Here is a 19,710-nt window from a genome sequence, read left to right on the forward strand (position 1 = left end):
GCTGTGAGGTGCAGCAGTCATGGCTTCTTGGAGGTTTCTCAGCTCGTCCGTCGCGCTGTGCCCCGGAGTGCAGGGACCGTGTGCCTCAGCAGACCATGCGTCAGAGCAATGAGCGCTGGAGGTGGGTATGACAGCCATGGTGGACTGTGGCCGCCTCCTGTGTGTGGTGTGAGGACTGCTGTGTATTAAGGCCCTGTCACACATAACGAGATCGCTAGCGAGATCGTTACTACGTCACAGTTTTGAGATCGCTGGAGAGATCGTTCGGGAGCCGTCAAACATGTATAACTTGCCAACGATTTCGGCCGCCCCAGCGATCTAACTAACGATCTCGTTGGTCGCTGGGACGCTGTCACACAGCAGCTATTTCAACGATCCACACTCAACGATACACACTTTGAGGGACTGTACTGTGACAGAAAGGCGTGCATAAAATTACCTTTCCGCGCCCACTCATCTCCGATTGGTGGACGCTACTGCGTTCTGATTGGCGGCCGGGTTTTTAAAAAAGGCGACGTTGGGGCAATTCCGCTCCCTTGTTCCTATCTGCGCTCTGCTTTCGGATCGTAGCAGTGTTCTCCGGGCAAGTTTCGTCCATCTGGGATTTGTTGAAGCCTTGTCAGCGTCCTGATTTTTGGATCCTAGTTGCGTTCTACTGCTGTGATTCCATTCATTTGTGGATTTTCTTCAGCTGTGACTGAACATTGACTTTTGGGTTCTTCAGGCACTGTATCGCTTTGTTTCCACGGTAAGTTATTTTAGTGGATTTTTATCACACTCAATAAGTATACATTTGCTTATACATTGGAGGCCATTTTTAGTCAGCAAATGGTGTGTAGTACTTTTTACTTTGTTTTAAAATGTTTCATGTATGCTCACTGTATTGCTATCCTTTTCAGATGGCTTTCAAAAGTGAAGAGTTTGTGAGGGAAATGATTGACCTGTACCGCTCCCTGCCGTGCCTTTGGCAAATAAAATCAACAGACTACTGCAATAGAGAGAAAAAGAGGGAGGCCTACCAGCAATTGATTTCCCTCTTTAAAAGGCATGGCCCCAACGAGAAGGTGGATGAAGAGCTGGTGAAGAGAAAGATCCAGGGTCTACGCACCGTATATAAGAAAGAACTCAACCGGGTGGAGAAATCAAAGAAGTCAGGTACCGGCACAGATGAGGTTTATGTGCCGACATTATGGTATTATGATTTGCTTGCCTTCACCCGTGACCAGGAGCTACCTCGGCGAATGGCGTGTACGATGCGGCCGACCCCGGAAGAAGACCCCGACATACGGACTGACTCCCCTGTTGAAGATGTAAGTACCTTCTTTGCTTCCCTGTAAATAGCATTTATACTTTCAATGTACATGCCATAGTTTAGCCGCCCCTCATATTTGTTTTTTAGTGCACGTGTACCCATGCTGGTCATAACATACCTGCTGGATGTTGTAACCAAATCTTAACTTTAATTTTGTGTTCCCACAGCACCATCGGCAAGATGACGACATCTCGGCTACGGAACGTGGTATGGAGGAGGCGAGTGTTATGTCAAGGAATGAGGAACCTATGGCATCGGTGAATGAAGACCCTATGGCCTCTACAAGTGAAGACCTTGTGCCTCGGCGACAGAGAAAATCAAGGAAAAGAAAGGCCAGCTTGCCGCCATCGCCAGGTCTAGTATCTCTGGCGAACAAGATTCTACTTCTGCAGACCCAGGCCAAGCGGGACAGCTTTGCAACATATGCTGGCGAGAGACTACAGAGGCTGGATGACCGACAGAGGGCGCATGCAGAAAGGGTCATGTTTGAGACTTTAAATAAAGCGGCAGCCGGTGAACTTAATGAAACGTCTACTGTACATACTCTGATTGACCCTGGCCATTTTCAACAACATTCTTGGACCCATAGGCCGGACCCACTTCACAGCACACCAGTGCAGAGGATCCGGCGTCCACAAAGCCTTGCCCCCCCCCCCACAGTATCCCATGTGTTCTGATTCTTTTGTTTCCCCCAGGCACGGATACACAAATACAGGTAATCGATATGAAGAACTGTAGTGATGTTTCATTTCAATTTTTTTTTATCATTTTGTAAATATTGTTAATTTAATACTTATTTAAATTGTTAAAATTGTTTATATTTTTGTTTGTTTATAAAAAAAAGTTTTATTGTCCTCTTTTTTAACTTTACCCCTGCCCTCTGATCTCACCCTGATTGAAATAAAAATGTTTTTTGGTTGCCTTATTTTCTGCTTTACCTCTTCCCGAGGGTGGGACCCCTCACCCCTGCCCTCCGATCCCTTCCCAATCTCCGTTCCCTCCCCTCCATTCTCTACCGTCTATTCCCATCCCTGCTCTCCGCTGGTGATCACCTCCTCCCCTTCTCCTCCTCCGGCTCCAGGCTTTATCACCTGTCTTCTGTCTTCTCCCTGTGTCCTCTGGTCTTCTTCACAGCTGGTTTTCTTCCCCTCCTCTTCCTACTTCCCTTCTTTTAGTCTTTGGGGTCATAGTCATGGTGCACGGTATGGCAATGATCTGCCATACCATGCACCATGAGTCTGACTCAGATTATAGGTTGTATATACTAGATTCTTGATAGGGCGTTGATCCAGGGAACTAGTCTGATTGCCGTATGTGGAGTCAGGAAGGAATTTTTTTTCCCAAAACGGAGCATGGTTTTTTTTTTCCTTCCTCTGGATCAACATGTTAGGTCTTCCTTATAGTTTTCATACTATGTTCCTATTCTTTCCTCTTCTCTCTTCTTCTTGAATTAGCTGGCATCTGTGAAAGCCGACTTCAGACGGCTTTCCTGCCCCCACACAACTTCAGCTAATAATATCAATAAGTAGGCGGCAATGAAAGCCGACTTCAGACGGCTTTCCTGCCCCTACACTACTTCAGCTGATAACATCAATTAGTAGACAGCTATTAAAGCCGACTTCAGACGGCTTTCCTGCCCCCACACAACTTCAGCTGATAATATCAATAAGTAGGCGGCAATGAAAGCCGACTTCAGACGGCTTTCCTGCCCCTACACTACTTCAGCTGATAACATCAATTAGTAGACAGCTATTAACGCCGACTTCAGACGGCTTTCATGCCCCCACACAACTTTAGCTGATAACATCAATTTGCAGGCGGCTATTAAAGCCGACTTCAGACGGCTTTCCTGCCCCCACACAACTTCAGCTGATAACATCAATAAGTAGGCGGCAATGAAAGCCTACTTCAGACTGCTTTCCTGCCCCTACACAACTTCAGCTGATAACATCAATAAGCAGGAGGGTGTGAAAGCCGACTTTGGAGTGGGCTTTACTGCCCCTGCACTGCTTGTTAGGCAGTATCACACAGGATAGGATTAGATACACAACCCGTCAGGCAGTATCACACAGGATAGGATTAGATACACAACCCGTCAGGCAGTATCACACAGGATAGGATTAGATACACAACTCTTTAGGCAGTATCACACAGGATCGGATTAGATACACAACCTGTCAGGCAGTATCACACAGGATAGGATTAGATACACAACTCTTTAGGCAGTATCACACAGGATAGGATTAGATACACAACCCGTCAGGCAGTATCACACAGGATAGGATTAGATACACAACTCTTTAGGCAGTATCACACAGGATAGGATTAGATACACAACCCGTCAGGCAGTATCACACAGGATAGGATTAGATACACAACTCTTTAGGCAGTATCACACAGGATAGGATTAGATACACAACCTGTCAGGCAGTATCACACAGGATAGGATTAGATACACAACCCGTCAGGCAGTATCACACAGGATAGGATTAGATACACAACCCGTCAGGCAGTATCACACAGGATAGGATTAGATACACAACCCTTTAGGCAGTATCACACAGGATAGGATTAGATACACAACCCGTCAGGCAGTATCACACAGGATAGGATTAGATACACAACTCTTTAGGCAGTATCACACAGGATAGGATTAGATACACAACCCGTCAGGCAGTATCACACAGGATAGGATTAGATACACAACTCTTTAGGCAGTATCACACAGGATAGGATTAGATACACAACCTGTCAGGCAGTATCACACAGGATAGGATTAGATACACAACCCGTCAGGCAGTATCACACAGGATAGGATTAGATACACAACCCGTCAGGCAGTATCACACAGGATAGGATTAGATGTAACAAAGTGTAGACAATAGTGGATATAAACTAATTTTTTTTTATAAAAATATAAAAAATATAACCAACCAAATAATATCAACTACATAACAAAAAAGAATTTATTGGCTGCCGTGACGGTCATGGGCTGCCACAAATCTTGCCAGCATCACTCCGTGCTGGTGGATCTCTTCACTCAGTCTCCGTTGTGACGCCAGGAGATCTTGTAGTGTTGGGATTTCTACGGAGGTAATAGTTAAACTTAAAAGTCCAATAATTCTGTACATTCATCAAATTAAGGCTATGTGCCCACGATGCACCACACCCGGGTACCATCCACACATTAGAACGCGCTAATTACGCAAGTACAGATGCAGTATTGCGGAATTGGCGCATTATAATGCAAGTCAATGGCGGCGCAAAAAAAACACCTTATGCAAAATAATTGGTAGTGCTGCGTTTTTTTCCGCAATGATAATGTGCAGCGGAAATTTCCGCAGCATGTGCACAGCACATGCGGATTATCATTGGGGAACATGGCAGACCTTCTACCATGCGCTTTTAATGCGTTTCCACAGCAGCAAAAACGCTGCAGAAACACCTTAAAAAACGCATCGTGGGCACACAGCCTATCAGGTACATGTTTGGTATTTAACACTTACGGTTTTCAGGTTGCTCGGATGATGACGAGCTTAAGGACCACCCCGATCCCCTGGCACCACCGGCTAGAGAAAGACACAACACTTAATAGTACATGACAGCCCTAAACTTTCCAAGTTGTATGGACCGTATTTTATGTCAAAGCATTACCGAAAGATGAAGCTGCACCTATATCACGGAGTGATGCTGGCGAGCTGGCAGAGGAATGCTGCTGGGGCTCCAGGGCTGGAGGTGACTCCCTTGGGGGCTCTGGGGCTGCAGGTGCTGGAAAACAAATAACATTAGATACCTAAGGTGATTGCAGTTGTAACTAATGTGCTGCCATGTATTGTGTTAACATATTTTAAAACCACTCACCACTGCGGGGCAGGGACCGTGACCGGATGCTGACGATTCGGTCGGCAGACCTATATTTCAGGTCCGCCAGCTTTTTACGGATTTGGGTAGCAGAGCGCTGCACCCCAAATCTCCGGACCAGGCCCCGACCGATCCTCTGCAGCACCGCCTGCTTATGGAGCACTGGATGCTCAGAGTGCACATGGCACTCATAATCAAGTGCATCCAGGTGCTCCACAAGGTAGCACACCTCAGCATCACCCCAAGGAGATGCCCTGACCCTGGATGCCATAATGCTCTTAATAAGCTAGGCCGCAACTACGTCGTTAGACTCGCCCACGACGCATGAACGTCGGTAACCACGCCCACGACGCATGAACGTCGCCAATAAACCCGCGGTTTATTAGAGAACCCTATTGTGACTTGAATTATTAGCGTGTCGGACTAGAGACGCTGTATTGATAATGCGACATCTGTAGAACGCAGCAGTGTCTCTATTGTGACGGTCACACAGGAACACTGGTGTTTAGGTGGTTTTATGTAGAAATATGTATCTATATTTTTATGTCGGTATGCATACTTCTGTGTCTGTGAGTATGTGTGTGTATAGCTGGTTATCTGTATATAAGTGTGGATATGGGTGTAGATTTTTATGTATCTGAATATGTATGTGTATATGGATGTGTATATGGATGTATACATACGAGTACAACAGTGGCGTACCGCCATTGGTGGCAGGCCACATAACTGCTATGGGGCCCGTGGCCGTAGGGGGCCCGTGAGCCAGCGGACCCCATAGCAGTCTCCCCCATTCTGTACCCCACGCTCCTCTGTTTGATTGCCGCCACCGCCCACTGCCACTGTGTTCAGACATGGCCAACACCTTTAATTGTGCTTGAGTGGGCCCTGCTGCGGCATTACTACAAGGCACAGCCGCACAACACACTACACGCAGCCATTACTGAGTACAGTGCCGGTGGGTGGCGGTTAATCAAACAGCGGCGCGGCAACGCTGCTACGATGCACCACGCTGTGTCAGACAGTGGAGCTGCCAGCTGCTGTCGTGATGAGAGAGACGCGCTGCAGAGACTGAAGCAGCGGGGAATACGGAGTGGTAAGTATGTATTTATATATTTTTGTAAATCAGTCAGTACTGATAATACTGGAGGACTGGGGCTGCCTTTTACCCTATGGGGGGCTGCATTATACTGTGTGCTCTCCCATCCTGGTATACAGGGCTGCGGAGTCGATAAGCCAAACCGACTCCTCAATTTCCATTACTCCGACTCCACCTCCCTCATACATGGCTCATGTGATACATTAGGGTCATTACACTGTGCATGTGGAGGCTAAAAAGGAGGAAGTCACCATCGGGGTATCATACTGTGTTAAGGGGGACACTTTTGTTGGCATCACATTTTTATGGGGCTATGAAAGAGTAATTTAGGAGTTCAGAAAGGAAGAAAGGCTGGAAGGTTGTGGGATCTGCTCTTCTGTGTCCCCAACAATTATTTCCTTTTTTTTTTTTTTTTTTTTTTTTGTGGGGGGGTCCCAATTATAACTTCTGCTATGAGCTCCCATGATTCCTATGTCCGCCCCTGGAGTACACGTATGTGTATACGGGCCCTTACTATTGAAACAATGATAAACAAATCTTTTGCAAAGTTAAACACAGTTTATTACACAAATCAATACAAAACTGAAAGTAGTGTATAATTGTCAGTAGTTGCCCACTATAAGTTCTGATGTTGCCAAGTAACAGCACCAGGACCGTTAAAATACTGGCAGTAGTTGTCGCGGCTGGTCTTCGCATCCTGGGTGTTTCTGCCATATCCCACTGGTTGAAGGCCTGCAATTGCAGGATCGTTTGAACGCCATTCACCGAGCTCCACTTCCCCATTGGCTAGGTCCACAGAGTCCACGAAGCCAGGCGGACAGTACGTAATTGCATCACGTCGACGAAGAAAGTTGTGAAGTGTGCAACAGGCCAAAACAACAGAGTCTATTGATGTAAGCTTCATGTTAATTGGCGTGTGAAAAACTCTGAAGCGGTTGGCCATGATACCGAAGGCATTTTCGACAACACGACGTGCCCTTGACAAACGATAATTGAAAATTCTTCTTTCCTGGGTAAGACTTTTTTGGGGGAACGGTTTAATAAGATTGGGATGAAGTGGGAAGGCTTCATCGCCGACAAAAACAAAATTAAGGTTACCTGTAGTCTTTGAGTTGGGAGGCAAGTGTAGGTCACACTTGTCCAATCGCTCTCCAAAAAGTGTGTGCTCTAAAACACCACCATCAGAAACCCTGCCGTTCATGCCAACATCTACATTTATAAATTCGTAATTGGCATTAACAAGGGCCATCATGATGATGCTGAAATAGCCCTTATAATTATAAAAATAGGATCCGCTATTTGGTGGCTGAGTGATTCGGACATGTTTCCCGTCCAAAGCCCCACCACAGTTAGGGAACTGCCACAGCTGCTCAAAATCAGAGGCAATCTTTTTCCATTCCTCCTCCGTGTTGGGAAACTGTATGTAACTACGTAGACTGTGGTAAATTGCATTACATGTCTCCGGGATTAGAACACTGAGCATGGGCCTTGAAATGGCTGCAGAAAAATGCAAGTCTTGGAGTGAGCGTCCGGTGGCCAGGAATCTCAGTGTGACTGCCAATCTTTCATCTGCCGGAATGGCAGCACGCATCGCTGTATCCTTCCGTTGAATACGTGGCGTAACTCGTTCCAATAACTCTTTAAAAGATTCCTCTGACATCCTCAGATAGTTGCGGAAATCATGAGGATTCTTCTCCTGAAGCTCTCTTACAAGTTGCATGTGGGACAATTCAGACCTCTTCTGCAGCCACTCTCTGGTCCACATGCGACGCTTTCGTTTGGAACGCCTCTGTAGCTCTCGTGCCTCATCTTGACGCCGAGCTTCCTCAACCAGCAATGCAGCAACCACAATAGCACACTGCCCGTCGTCCATGATGTGCAAACTGCAAACATAACATGAAAAGATGAGAACACTTTCAACAAAACAATTAACAGAAGTATTGAAACTGTATATAAAAAATATCATGGAAAACCATATTCCATTCTGTTAGTGAGCATGACAGAAAATGCGCTGTGTGGGTGCATGTGCATGAGACCCCTAAAATATCTGCCCATGCAAAAGCATACATATATATATATACAAATAGAAGCCAAGCCCTCCCTCCCTGAAAAGCAAAGATAACAGATAATTAGTAAATGTGTGATAAAAGATTAAAAAATGGAAACGCATCTGAGACCTCAAACAATACCTACCTTACTAAAGATGTCTGATATGTTCAAAGCGGAGTCACAGCTGGAGAACGCTGCAATGATCCGCAAAAATCAGCACTAGTCCAATGAACGGATATTAGCAGCCCGGAGAACTCTGGTAGGATCTGCAATAAGCACGAGGTCAGAAACAAAGGACGGAATCGCTATTCTGTTGCCTTCTTTATGCGCGTCCGGAAATGAGAACGCCGTAGCGACCACCAATCGGGGACGAGGGGCGCGGAATAGTCCAATTTATACACGCCTACGTGTCTCAGTTCTGAATCGCTGGACGAGGTCGTTGGCTAGGTGTCAAATACAGCGATGCACACTGCCCAGCGGGAGTGCAACGACCCAGGAATGGTCCAGGGAGCTTTGTAACGATCAACGATCTCGCAGCAGGGGCCTGATCGTTGCTACCTGTCAAACGTAGCGAGATCGCTAGCGATGTCGCTGTTGCGTCACAAAACCCGTGACGTATCAACGATCTCGCTAGCGATCTCGTTATGTGTGACAGGGCCTTTACTAGGTGTGAGGCTGGAGTGTGCGGTGTCCCCTGTGAAGGGCATAGGACGGGACAGTGTATGTGACTTTGCAGCAGTGTAGTAATGTGCGCCGCCCATCAGCACGTACTCACTGCTCCAGTGACAGCAGGTGACACCCAGGACTGTGACCTTGTGCACGGGGTCTGCCAAGCCCCTGCACAGGTTACACTTCCACTACTGTACCCTCTGTACAGACTGAATTGTCACACAGCTCTGCTGGCTATTGTCCTCTGTTATCAGCCACTTTCAGGTCACTTTGTTTTTTCTTTGTAGTATTCTTGCTATGATCTGTCCTTTTTGTGTCTTTTCTGTTTAGGTATCCCCACTGATGAGGAGTAGGCGACGGGCCTGGAGAGGAAGGTCCTGAACGCTTTGAAGAAGGGAGAGGTATATGACCTAATGAAGATAATTAAGACTGAAATGTACAACTGGGGATGCTAGAGTGCTACTCCCCTCCATTAGAGTGCTACTCCCCTCCATTAGAGTGCTACTCCCCTCCATTAGAGTGCTACTCCCCTCCATTAGAGTGCGTCTAGGACCAGGCTGAGCCATGTTCACACACTTATATCTTACTCCTTGTGTTTACTGTTTGTTTTTGTTTTTTTTACAATTTTCTTGTATTGTGCCAAGTAGTGGACAAACCCTCCTTACTATATCCCTCAGTGTAAAATGGAAACAAACTCCCCTCCTGTGCGGGTGCCATTCTAGCAATGTGAGTGCTGGGTCTCCCTGGTCTCCCATGATATTTGTATACCGTGTGAGTGCTGCAGCCAGTCTGCTGCTAATGGGCCACTGTTCTCACACTTTCCTCTGATGTCCAAAGTTCATCTCCAGGAAGTGTGAGCGAAGCAGCCTGTTAGCGGCTGCTGATTATTCCATATGGGACCGGGAGACCTATTGCTGACACTGTTGGAACGACGCTGGTGTGAAACTGGAGTTTGTTTTATACCGGGTAATACAGCCTTTAAGAAAGGGGTTGTCAAGTCTTTGACAAACCTTTTAATATCCTTGTGTGTTTAGAGGAACAAACATTGGCTTTGCCCACTTCTCAAAGTTGTCTAAGCTGGCTGGGACACACATGTGTCAAGAAACTATTTGCTTTCAGCAACAAAAAGTTGTGCAAAAATGTAGCGAGATTCCAGGTTTTACAGTAGAAACCTGGTGACACTTGATGAGTCTGGGACAAAGTGAAACTGGCTGAAGAGGGGTCCCCGTCTTCAGATGCATCTGTAGGTCTTGTGCTTGTGATGTAAAGTTTGGGTCCTGGTGACATCCCCTATACTTTATTGGTGTAGCTGCTAGTCACACCCCGGTGTATATGGGGCATTATTAGTGACCTGCTAGACAGTCTAGCCACAGGGAACACACATCTGGTCACTTCTGTGTTCTGTAGTCATGCTTCCCAGGTCCTATTTCTTCGCGCTTTTTTATTTAATCCCTTATATAGCGCCTTTAATTCCGAAGCACTTTACCGACATTATCACTGACCCCATTGGGGCTCATAATCTAAATTCTCTATCAGTATGTCTTTGAAGTTTGGGAGTAAATTAGATGAAACCCACGCAAACACAGGGAGAACATACAAACTCCTTGCAGATGTTGTCCTTGGTGGGATTTGAAGCCAGGACCCTATTACAGAGTGGGGAACTAGGAGAAACTGGATACTTTTTCCAGCGTATAAAACAGGATGGGATATGTAGTCTAGGAATGATGGCCGTATCCACAAATAGGCATGAGAAGAATTTTTTTATTATTATTATTTATTTATTTTACTATGACCTAAAAACTAACAGGCAGGTAGTTGCTAACTGTCTGTCTGTGCCTGGTGTCTGTCTCTGCCAGCACAGAGCGGTCAGACTGCTCCTGCTGGCGATTCAGCGGCTTCCACGGACGTCTTGTCAACAGAGCAGCTTCTTCTCTTCTGCTCTGTTGACAGCCAGCTTCCTTTTCCCAAAGTAAAAATAAAATGGCCCTGGACAACCCATTTAATGATACTTTGGCAGCATCGTTTAATAACGTTGTTCTACCTTGCTTCTCACTGTGAAGGACTCCAAACATCTGTCATGTGGCAACAACTCAAGGGGTAATGCCACCAGATTACTTTTTTTACGTTCTTTCTCATGCACCCTCTCCACAGGTCCTCAGTGCATATGGATGTCATAAAGCAGAATGGGGTGCTAACCATGTACCCATCACTTTAGACATCATAGTGGGGAGGAAGGGTTTCTCCTGCTGTTGACATACTTGGCCTCCATTACATTGATCACTGCTGGCAGGAGTATTATAATAAGTTTGTCCTACGACAGCTTCTTTCCAGACCTTATTATAAGATGGTGGTCTTGCTTCAACACACGGTAAATAGTGCAGGTCTGAGATTAGGCAATGTACTGTATAGCTGTGCATGGGATATATTGTGCTGATTTCAGTGGATCAACCATGTAAGTACAGCAGTGCCTATCATGAGTTTCAGGCCTTGTTCCAGTTATTCCTTTGTTTCCAGGAGAAGTAAAGCAAATGACCGACCTCTTATACAAATGTGGATTAAGGTCAAAGTCCATAATGAGTCCTTTGCAGGAATCTCTCAGTGTATCTGGATTCATGACAAGACATTGCTAAATTATTTTGTTCAGTGTCTTTAAATAAACGTTTGTGTTCTTTACATATACAGGTGCATCTCACAAAATTAGAATATCATCAAAAATTTAATTTATTTCAGTTCTTCAATACAAAAGCTGAAACTGATATTATAGTCATTACAAACATAGTGATCTATTTCAAGTGTTTATTTCTTTTAATGTTGATGATTATGGCTTACAGCCAATGAAAACACAAAACTCATTATCTCAGTAAAGTAGAATAATTAACAAAAAACACCTGCAAAAGCTTCCTAAGCGTTTAAAAGGGTCCCTTAGTCTGTTTCAGTAGGCTCCACAATCATAGGGAAGACAGCTTACTTGACAGATGTCCAGAAGGCAGTCACTGACACAATCCACAAGGAGGATAAGCCACGAAAGGTCATTGCTAAAGAATCTGGCTGTTCAGAGTGCTGAATCCAAGCATATTAATGGAAAGTTGAGTGGAACGAAAGTGTGGTAGAAAAAGGTGCACAAGCAATCTGGATAACCGCAGCCTTGAAAGGCTTATTAACAAAAGGCCGTTCAAAAATTTTGGGGAGACTCACAAGGAGTGGACGGCTGCTGGAGTCATTGGTTCAAGAGCCACCACACACAGACGTATCCAGGACATGGGCTACAAGTGTCGCATTCCTTGTGTCAAGCCACTCATGACCAATAGACAACGCCAGAAGCGTCTTACCTGGGCCAAGGAGAAAAAGACCTGGATTGTAGCTCAGTGGTCCAAGGTGGTGTTTTCAGATGAAAGTAAATTTTGCATTTCATTTGGAAATCAAGGTCCCAGAGTCTGAAGGAAGAGTGGAGAGGCCACAATCCAAGCTGCTTGAGGTCTAGTGTGAAGTTTCCACAATCAGTGATGGTTTGGGGAGCCATGTCATCTGTTCGTGTAGGGCCACTGTCTTTTATCAAGACCAAGGTCAGCGCAGCCGTCTACCAGGAAACTTTATTGCACTTCATGCTTCCCTCTGCTAATAAGATTTTTGGAGATGGAAATTTCATTCTCCTGCAGGACTTGGTACTTCTGGCAGTGTGGACAGGTGCCAATACCTGGTTTACAAACAGTATCACTATGCTTGATTGGCCCGCAAACTCGCCTGACCTTAACCCCATAGATTCTCTATGGGGTATTGTCAAGAGGAAACATTTTTCAAGCTGTTATAAAGTATTCTAATTTACTGAGATAATGACTTTTGTGATTTCTTTGGCTGTAAGCCATAATCATCAACATTAACAGAAATCAACACTTGAAATAGATCACTGTTTGTAATGACTCTATATAATGAGTTTCACTTTTTGTATTGAAGAACTGAAATAAATACATTTTTTGATATTCTAATTCAGTGAGATGCACCTGTAAGTGGTATAACACTTACAACTCATTTTGTCTTTTTAAGGATCCTTTTAATGTCCTCAAGCCAAAATCCTATGCAGGAACCAAAGAGAATCCACACATTGTGCCACCAGTCAATAAGCAGAGACTTGTGGGCTGCATATGTAAGTTTCTTTGCTACACGTTTCATTTCAGTGTAAAACTTATAGAAAGGGTGATTAACCCCTGAAAGCTGTACAGATTTGTCATGAGCACATGTCACTTTGGGCTGTGTGCCAGATATGTACACCATGCCAATTAACCCATCAGATACCACAGTCAATCACAACAGCAGCATCTAAGTGGTTAAAAGGGAGAATACTCACTCTTTAACACTATCTGCTCATCGCGATTGTAATCGTGGGTGCCAATAGTTTGCATTGCACCCTGAGGTCATCAGATGACCTCGGGGTACAGTGGCCTGTTGGACCCTCTTTATGGCAGTGTCTAACAGACTGAGTCAGTGAAAATCTAACAGGTCTCATGCACTGTATTGTGAGTACTACGTGAGTACTGCAGTGTATGGGACCAGGAATTGGTGAGAAATGTTCATGTTCCACAGTGGTACTAGGTTAAAGTAAAAGGATTAAATAAAGTATAATTACTCTTAACTTTCCCACAATGAAAAATCCCCCACCTAGCTCTTGTGGTAAATAAGTTTCAGCTTCTAGAATATGGCGATGCAAAAACAAATTAATGTTTGTAAAATATTGTTTTTAGTGTGCAGAAGTAGCAAAGCATAAAGAGCTAAAACTGGTATCCTTATAATCATACTGAACCAAACAATAAATCATTCTTACTACTAATAGCTTTTACCACACAGTGAACCACATAAAAATATATAAAACCAATAACTGAATTGCTGTTCTTTGTTTTTTTGTTCATCCTGCATCTGTGTAAAAAATGATCAAAAGAATGTTCTGTATCCCAAAATGGTACTTAAAAAAGGATCAAACTCCTCCTGCAAAAATAAGCTCTCGTACAGCTCTTGGCCAGATAAGTTGTTGCTCTCAGAATGTAGACCAAAATTTTTTTTTTTATAAATCTGACATCGCTGTAAATGTATTGAACAGAATAATAAAGCAGTCTTATCACTTATACCACACGAAAATTGCGTAAAATTTAAAAACTATTTTACTGCTGTTTTTGTTCATTCTGATTCCCAATAATCTGAATAAGGCTCGGTTCACATTTATCCTGCGCTCTCCACTGAGCACTTGCGTCTGGGTTTCAGTGTAAATTCCCCAAAAAATGTGATTCAGATAGAACCCCCAACTGAACCACTCGCTATAATGAGGCAGGTGGTCACTTTGGACTCCATCTGGACTGTGTTCCACCAAAGTCCCATCAGTTTAGGTGTCTTTTTAGCGCACAAGTGTGGGTGACCACTGTTCTGTGCATGTCTCAAGATGGATACCACCGGAACAGATGCCAAACTGAGTCCAAAGTGTCTCCACCTGCCTCATTATGGAGAGCGGTTGCATTGGGGGGTTTCATCTAAATCACATTTTTGTAGGATTTACACGGAAACTCCAGCGTAAGTGCTTAGTGTAGAACACAATAATATGATCCCAGCCTTCTATTGAAAACAAGGGATGTCCCCCAAAATATTACCAATAAAACACTAACTTAGACCTGAGTGGAGTTTTGTGCAGGATATCTGTCACTGGAAACATAGGGGGTCCCACATTACTGGTAGAACAAAGACTCTTGAAAAGCGACGGATCCCAACCCATCAAATAAAATCCAGTGAAATCTGTGCTTCCAAATTCCCCTCCTTCTGAGCCCCCCTATGCCTAAACCACAGTAAGCGGCCACATGTTTGGCATTATTGTAGCTGGGAGAGTGCACTTAACAATTTACGGGGTGTATGTCTCCATAAGCTCAAGCTGGGCACAATATATGGGGCTACTACACTGTATGGGGGCACAATGTATGGGCATTTAAGTGGCAGATTTGCAATTCTCAAGGGGAAAAAAGCCTGGCGTGTATGTTGCAAAGCAAACTCCTGTGGGCCAAAATAGTTACTGCAGCTGTAGATGAATTCATTGAAAGGTGCAATTTCTAAAATGGGGTCATTTTGTGCGTTTTTCTATTGACACCTTCGGGGTTCCGCAAATGTCACCTGCAAAACTTGTGCACCAAATAGCGCTCCTTCCTTCTCAGCCCTGACGTGTGGCCTAACAGTAACTTCTGATGACATATGGGGCATTGCTGCATTTGGGAGAAATTGCTCAATAAATTATGGGGTCCAGTTTCACCTAATAACCCTTGTGTAAATGACAAACTTTCAGCTAATAAAAAATGTACAGTTCTACCACTAAAATGTTAGTTCCATGTCCCCATATCGCAAAATTCTGTGAGGCACCTGTGGGTTCAAAATACTCACTACACCCCTAGATGAATTCCTTAGGCAGTGGAGTTTCCAATATGGGGTCACCGGGGGGGTGTTCTGGCATTTCAGGGGCTTGGCTAATGGAGTCCACAATCTATTAAAACAAAGTCTGCGTTTTAAAAGCCAAGTAGCGCTCCTTCCCATCCGATCCCTCCGTGTGCTCAAATAGCAGTTTACACCCCCATATGGGGTACTACCACGTTTAGATATACTGGTCATACACACATCTAGAATAATGTACAAGACCATAAACTCACAGAAATCCGCTCAAAGGGATTGAATCTAGAAAACTGGTATAAAATACAAAAAAATATACTGTATAATTCCAATGGCCCTGCAATCACTCTTTACCTATTTATAGAAGTCCATATATTCCAGCCGCCTAAGCAATGCCTGTTCAGGTTCAGATAGTTGTGTATATTGTTGTTGAAAGTTCTAAGAGAAAATGCCATTATTTTTTAAAATGGTGGATATTGCAGCAGCATGATGAAGTCTGGCACCAATGTGAATTTTAAAGGACTCAGTTTGTAGTTGTACAATAAATTCAAGCACTGAAACATAACCTTTTATCATTTTCTTTCTTCCAGGTGAAGAAGATAATTCTCAAGTTATCTGGTTCTGGGCCCATGATGGGCAGGTAAATCGCTGCCCACAGTGTGGCTCTCACTACAAGGTTGTCCTTTATGAGCTTCCACACTGAAGAGGACTTGTATTACTATTGACAGCCATATGTTAAAAAGTTAAAAAATCTTTTATTAAATACTTGATATATTGTAATGTGTTTTATTTTCATTAGCATTGGTCGTGCATACAGAACAATACTTAAAAAAGCTAACGTTCTCCCATCCTTTGAATTGGAGTTGACAAAGGTCTGTAAGAATTTGGCAGTTTGGATGGGCAAGATGCGTTCTGTGGTCTGGATCTCCACTCTGGCTTCCACTAGTGGCTTCTGCAGGATAAATTATAGGAGTGGTTCGAAACTAATAAGGATTTTAATCCTAAATGTCTTTCTATTGTACTAATCTAATCGCTCTTCTAATTGACTTTAAGAAGTCACTGCTGTTCCCTCTTTAGTTTAACTTTTTTTTTTACCTACTTTGTTTTGATGACATTTTTTGAGAATCCCCAGAATCTCCTGGTTATCTGGGAGCCTTGGCTTGGTCACTGCCGCAGCCCCTGTCTCCACCCTGAAACACGGAGTCATCATTGACATCAGTTTCAGGGGTAGGGTTATTCCCTGCTGTACAGAGCATGTGACGGTTGTCCATTCTGACTCTGTATGAGCTTCCTTGTCACTGTGTAGTACTTTCAATGCACACAGTGTGCTCCCTCGCTAGCCCTAATGGGAAGAGACTAGCCGACAAGAGTGCACTTGGTGTGCATTGTAAGGTGAGGGGACATGCAGAGTACAGCAGGGACTGCCCACCCCCTGAAGCGGATGTCACTGACTCTTCATTTCAGGGTGGAGATAAACTGTTAAATTTTAAATAAAAACTCCCTTTTAGATAAGCTATTAGAATCTCACTACATAAAGATGACGCGCCCCTGGGCCTGCTGTGTCGCGCAGCGTCTCGCGCACGGGGGCTTACCCGGAACCGGATCAGATGAGGGTTGTAGTCTCCGAGTGGCGGGGACCCGGTCCGTGCCCAGGGAGTCAACTCAGTGTGTGGCAGTCTTGATAGATGTTATTTGAGTGTCGACTACGCCACCCGTTGATTTGCAGCTATGGAGCTGCCGCTGCAGGGCAGACCGCTGAGGCCGGTGTAGGATTGTGCAGCGTGATAGTATAACCCCCAACGGGAGGGGTATGGCCTCAGGGCAGCCGACGTGGAAGATGAGGGTAGCAGGAACCACTCAGAGACGGTGCGGTGTAATTCAGGGTCTTTACTGGTAACAACGATAGACCCTCCCGGAGTACTTGCTAGCGAATGGGGCCTGGTCAGTCCTTGAGCAGATGGGATCTCCCCTGGCCAGGCGGAGTTGTAGGCCTCCCAAACTGACTGTACTCTTCTGGCTACCTTGCTAGAAGCGGATATAAGTAGCCCACGTCCCTGAGTGTACCGTGTGGTGCTCACCCGTATGGCCGGTGACTCGGGGCCTTCTAATGGCTTCCGCTCCACGATGGCGGCGCTGGTCCCACGCGTGTGACCGTGCCTTCGGGTTTCTGGGCCTGAGGACCTGAAATCCCCTGCCGGTCGGCTTCTGCTGCTGGGTAAGAGTTAGTCCCCACAGCCTCGGACGCCGGGTCCGGTAAGAAAGCTTCTCAGTCAGGGCGAGCTCTGCAGCTGCCAGCCCCTGACTTGTAGTAGTATTGCTCCCACTGAGCTTCTGCTGTTTCTTCCTGTGACTGTTTCTTGTCTCTACTCTCCTTGACTGACTAACCCTGCTTCAGCCCCGGGTTTATATAGGGGAAGGTCTTCCCCTCCCAAGACTGGGCAGGAGGTGTGGCATGCACAGGATCCCTGACCAAAGGACCTCCCACCTGCTCTCAGACATAACATTACATTACTGTGGGAAACCAGACCCCTGGGGTGCCACATTCCCCCTAGTGAAATTTAGTACTCCGGGACTAAACATATTTTAGAAAAACATAACAAGATATAACAACAATAATAGTACAATAAGAAGAAACACATAAAGGTGGTCACGGATATCCGTAACCGGGTGCAGTCTTTGAAGAAAGCAAGGTGTCCATTTCACCAAAACAGGGAGACGTAACCAGGTAGGGGTCTGTTCTGCCCTGAGTCCTTAACAGTCTTTAGTCCGTCCTGGGTTACGCTCCAACTATGTACACAGGATTCCTGGTAAATCCACCAAAGACTCCTATAAACAACTAGAAACACATAATTATACACAAGCAATAAGAAAAACAGGTAACCACAAATAAAACAACTTATACATTTCAAATCCTCCAACGTGCGGGTAACTGGCCTCTAGTGGCCCTAGTGGACCTACGGAGCTGACTGTCTAGCCCTTAACTACAGGGTGTAGGAGCTGTCAAGGGTAAACTGGGCAGCTGTCTACCGGCTCTTTGGCTCACTAGGGATATGGCAGGCTCACTGCAAGCAGAGGGTTGATCCTCCTGGTCTGCGGGTGTGGGGTCTTCTGCCTCCTGGACCGGCTGTTCTTCCAGCTCTACCTGTTGCTCCGTAGGTGCTTGGGATGCTGGTTGGAGGAAGGTGAGTACGGGTACCACAACTGCACCATTGACTTGAGTCCAAGACCGAGGGAAGTCCCCGAGCACAGTACTAACCATATCTTCCCTTTCCTCTACGGGTCGATGGTCTTCTTGTTCCTCTTCAGGGTTCCTCAGTTGTTCAGGACACTTCTTCAGGTGGTCCCGGGATACAATGGCTGTAGTTTCCCCTCCGTCTTTACTGATGGTACAAACCTTCGGGTTCTCGTGGCTTGAGGGCAGTACGGTGTACGGGTCCTTCTCCCACTGGTCGTCCAACTTGTGGAGCCGTCTCTTCCTCTTCAAGACCTGCTCTCCGGGTACCAGGGGAACAGCGGGAGCATACTGGTTGTAAGTTTTCTCTTGTCTTTCCCTAGCCTGACAGAGACTTCGCTCCACGCTCTCCTGTACTCTCCGGTACTGCTGCTGCCTCTCTGTGTCCCAGTCTGCTTCTGGTGAAGTGTCCTCGGGTGTCAGGACTCCCATTTCCAGGTCAACAGGTAACTTACCAGGTCTTGCCCTCATTAGGTAAGCCGGGGTACAGTTGGTGGAACCTACCGGGATGTGGTTGTATAGGTCCACCAGATCGGGCAGCTTCTCAGGCCACAGACTGCGTTCTTCCAGGGGCAACGTTTTCAGAAGATCCATTACCACCTGGTTCATTTTCGCACAAAGTCCATTAGTTTGCGGATGATAGGGTGTCGTCCTTATCTTCCGGCAGCCATACAGAGTGCAGAATTCTTGGAAGACCTCCGCTTCAAAGGCAGGTCCCTGGTCTGTCAACACTTGGTCCGGGTACCCGTGTGGACGGCAGAAATGCTGCTGGAAGGCTCTCGCTGCTGTTCGAGCTGTTAAGTCCTTGACGGGGACGACAATCAAGAACCGGGAGTAGTGATCCACGATGGTTAGTGCGTAGACGTAGCCACTTCTGCTTGGGGTCAGTTTTACATGATCCAAGGCTACCAGTTCCAACGGCTGCCGGGTGACGATGGACTGCAGGGGAGTCTTCTGGCTGGCACGATCCTTCCTTCTTAGGTTGCACGGGCCACAGTCTCTGCACCACTTCTCAATGGTTCCCCTCATGCCTACCCAGTGGAATCGCTCGCGCAGCAGGAACTCCAGCTTCTTCCACCCGAA

The 19,710-nt window shown here is 45.7% G+C and overlaps 1 protein-coding gene and 1 pseudogene across 1 annotated transcript; both read left to right on the forward strand.

The window, feature by feature from the left end:
• Window positions 1-19: 19 nt before the first annotated feature.
• On the forward strand, window positions 20-16,175 carry LOC141245020 (cytochrome c oxidase subunit 5B, mitochondrial-like; annotated as a pseudogene).
• Window positions 905-2,019, forward strand: LOC141245019 (uncharacterized). The gene is made up of 2 exons (XM_073669032.1): window positions 905-1,310; window positions 1,480-2,019. The coding sequence occupies exons 1-2, from the start codon at window positions 933-935 to the stop codon at window positions 1,987-1,989; spliced, it is 888 nt and encodes a 295-aa protein (XP_073525133.1). The 5' UTR covers window positions 905-932; the 3' UTR covers window positions 1,990-2,019.
• Window positions 16,176-19,710: the final 3,535 nt, after the last annotated feature.

Source organism: Phyllobates terribilis, unplaced genomic scaffold (genome assembly GCF_046119375.1).
Source record: "Phyllobates terribilis strain yellow unplaced genomic scaffold, ASM4611937v1 Scaffold_1659__1_contigs__length_235482, whole genome shotgun sequence".
NCBI classification, from domain to species: domain Eukaryota; kingdom Metazoa; phylum Chordata; class Amphibia; order Anura; family Dendrobatidae; genus Phyllobates; species Phyllobates terribilis.

Excerpts from the sequence above, each read along its gene's own strand:
- LOC141245019 (XM_073669032.1), top strand. The coding sequence starts at position 933 with ATGATTGACCTGTACCGCTCCCTGCCGTGCCTTTGGCAAATAAAATCA. Across the intron at positions 1,311-1,479 it reads CTGACTCCCCTGTTGAAGAT|CACCATCGGCAAGATGACGA; the intron begins GTAAGTACCTTC and ends GTGTTCCCACAG.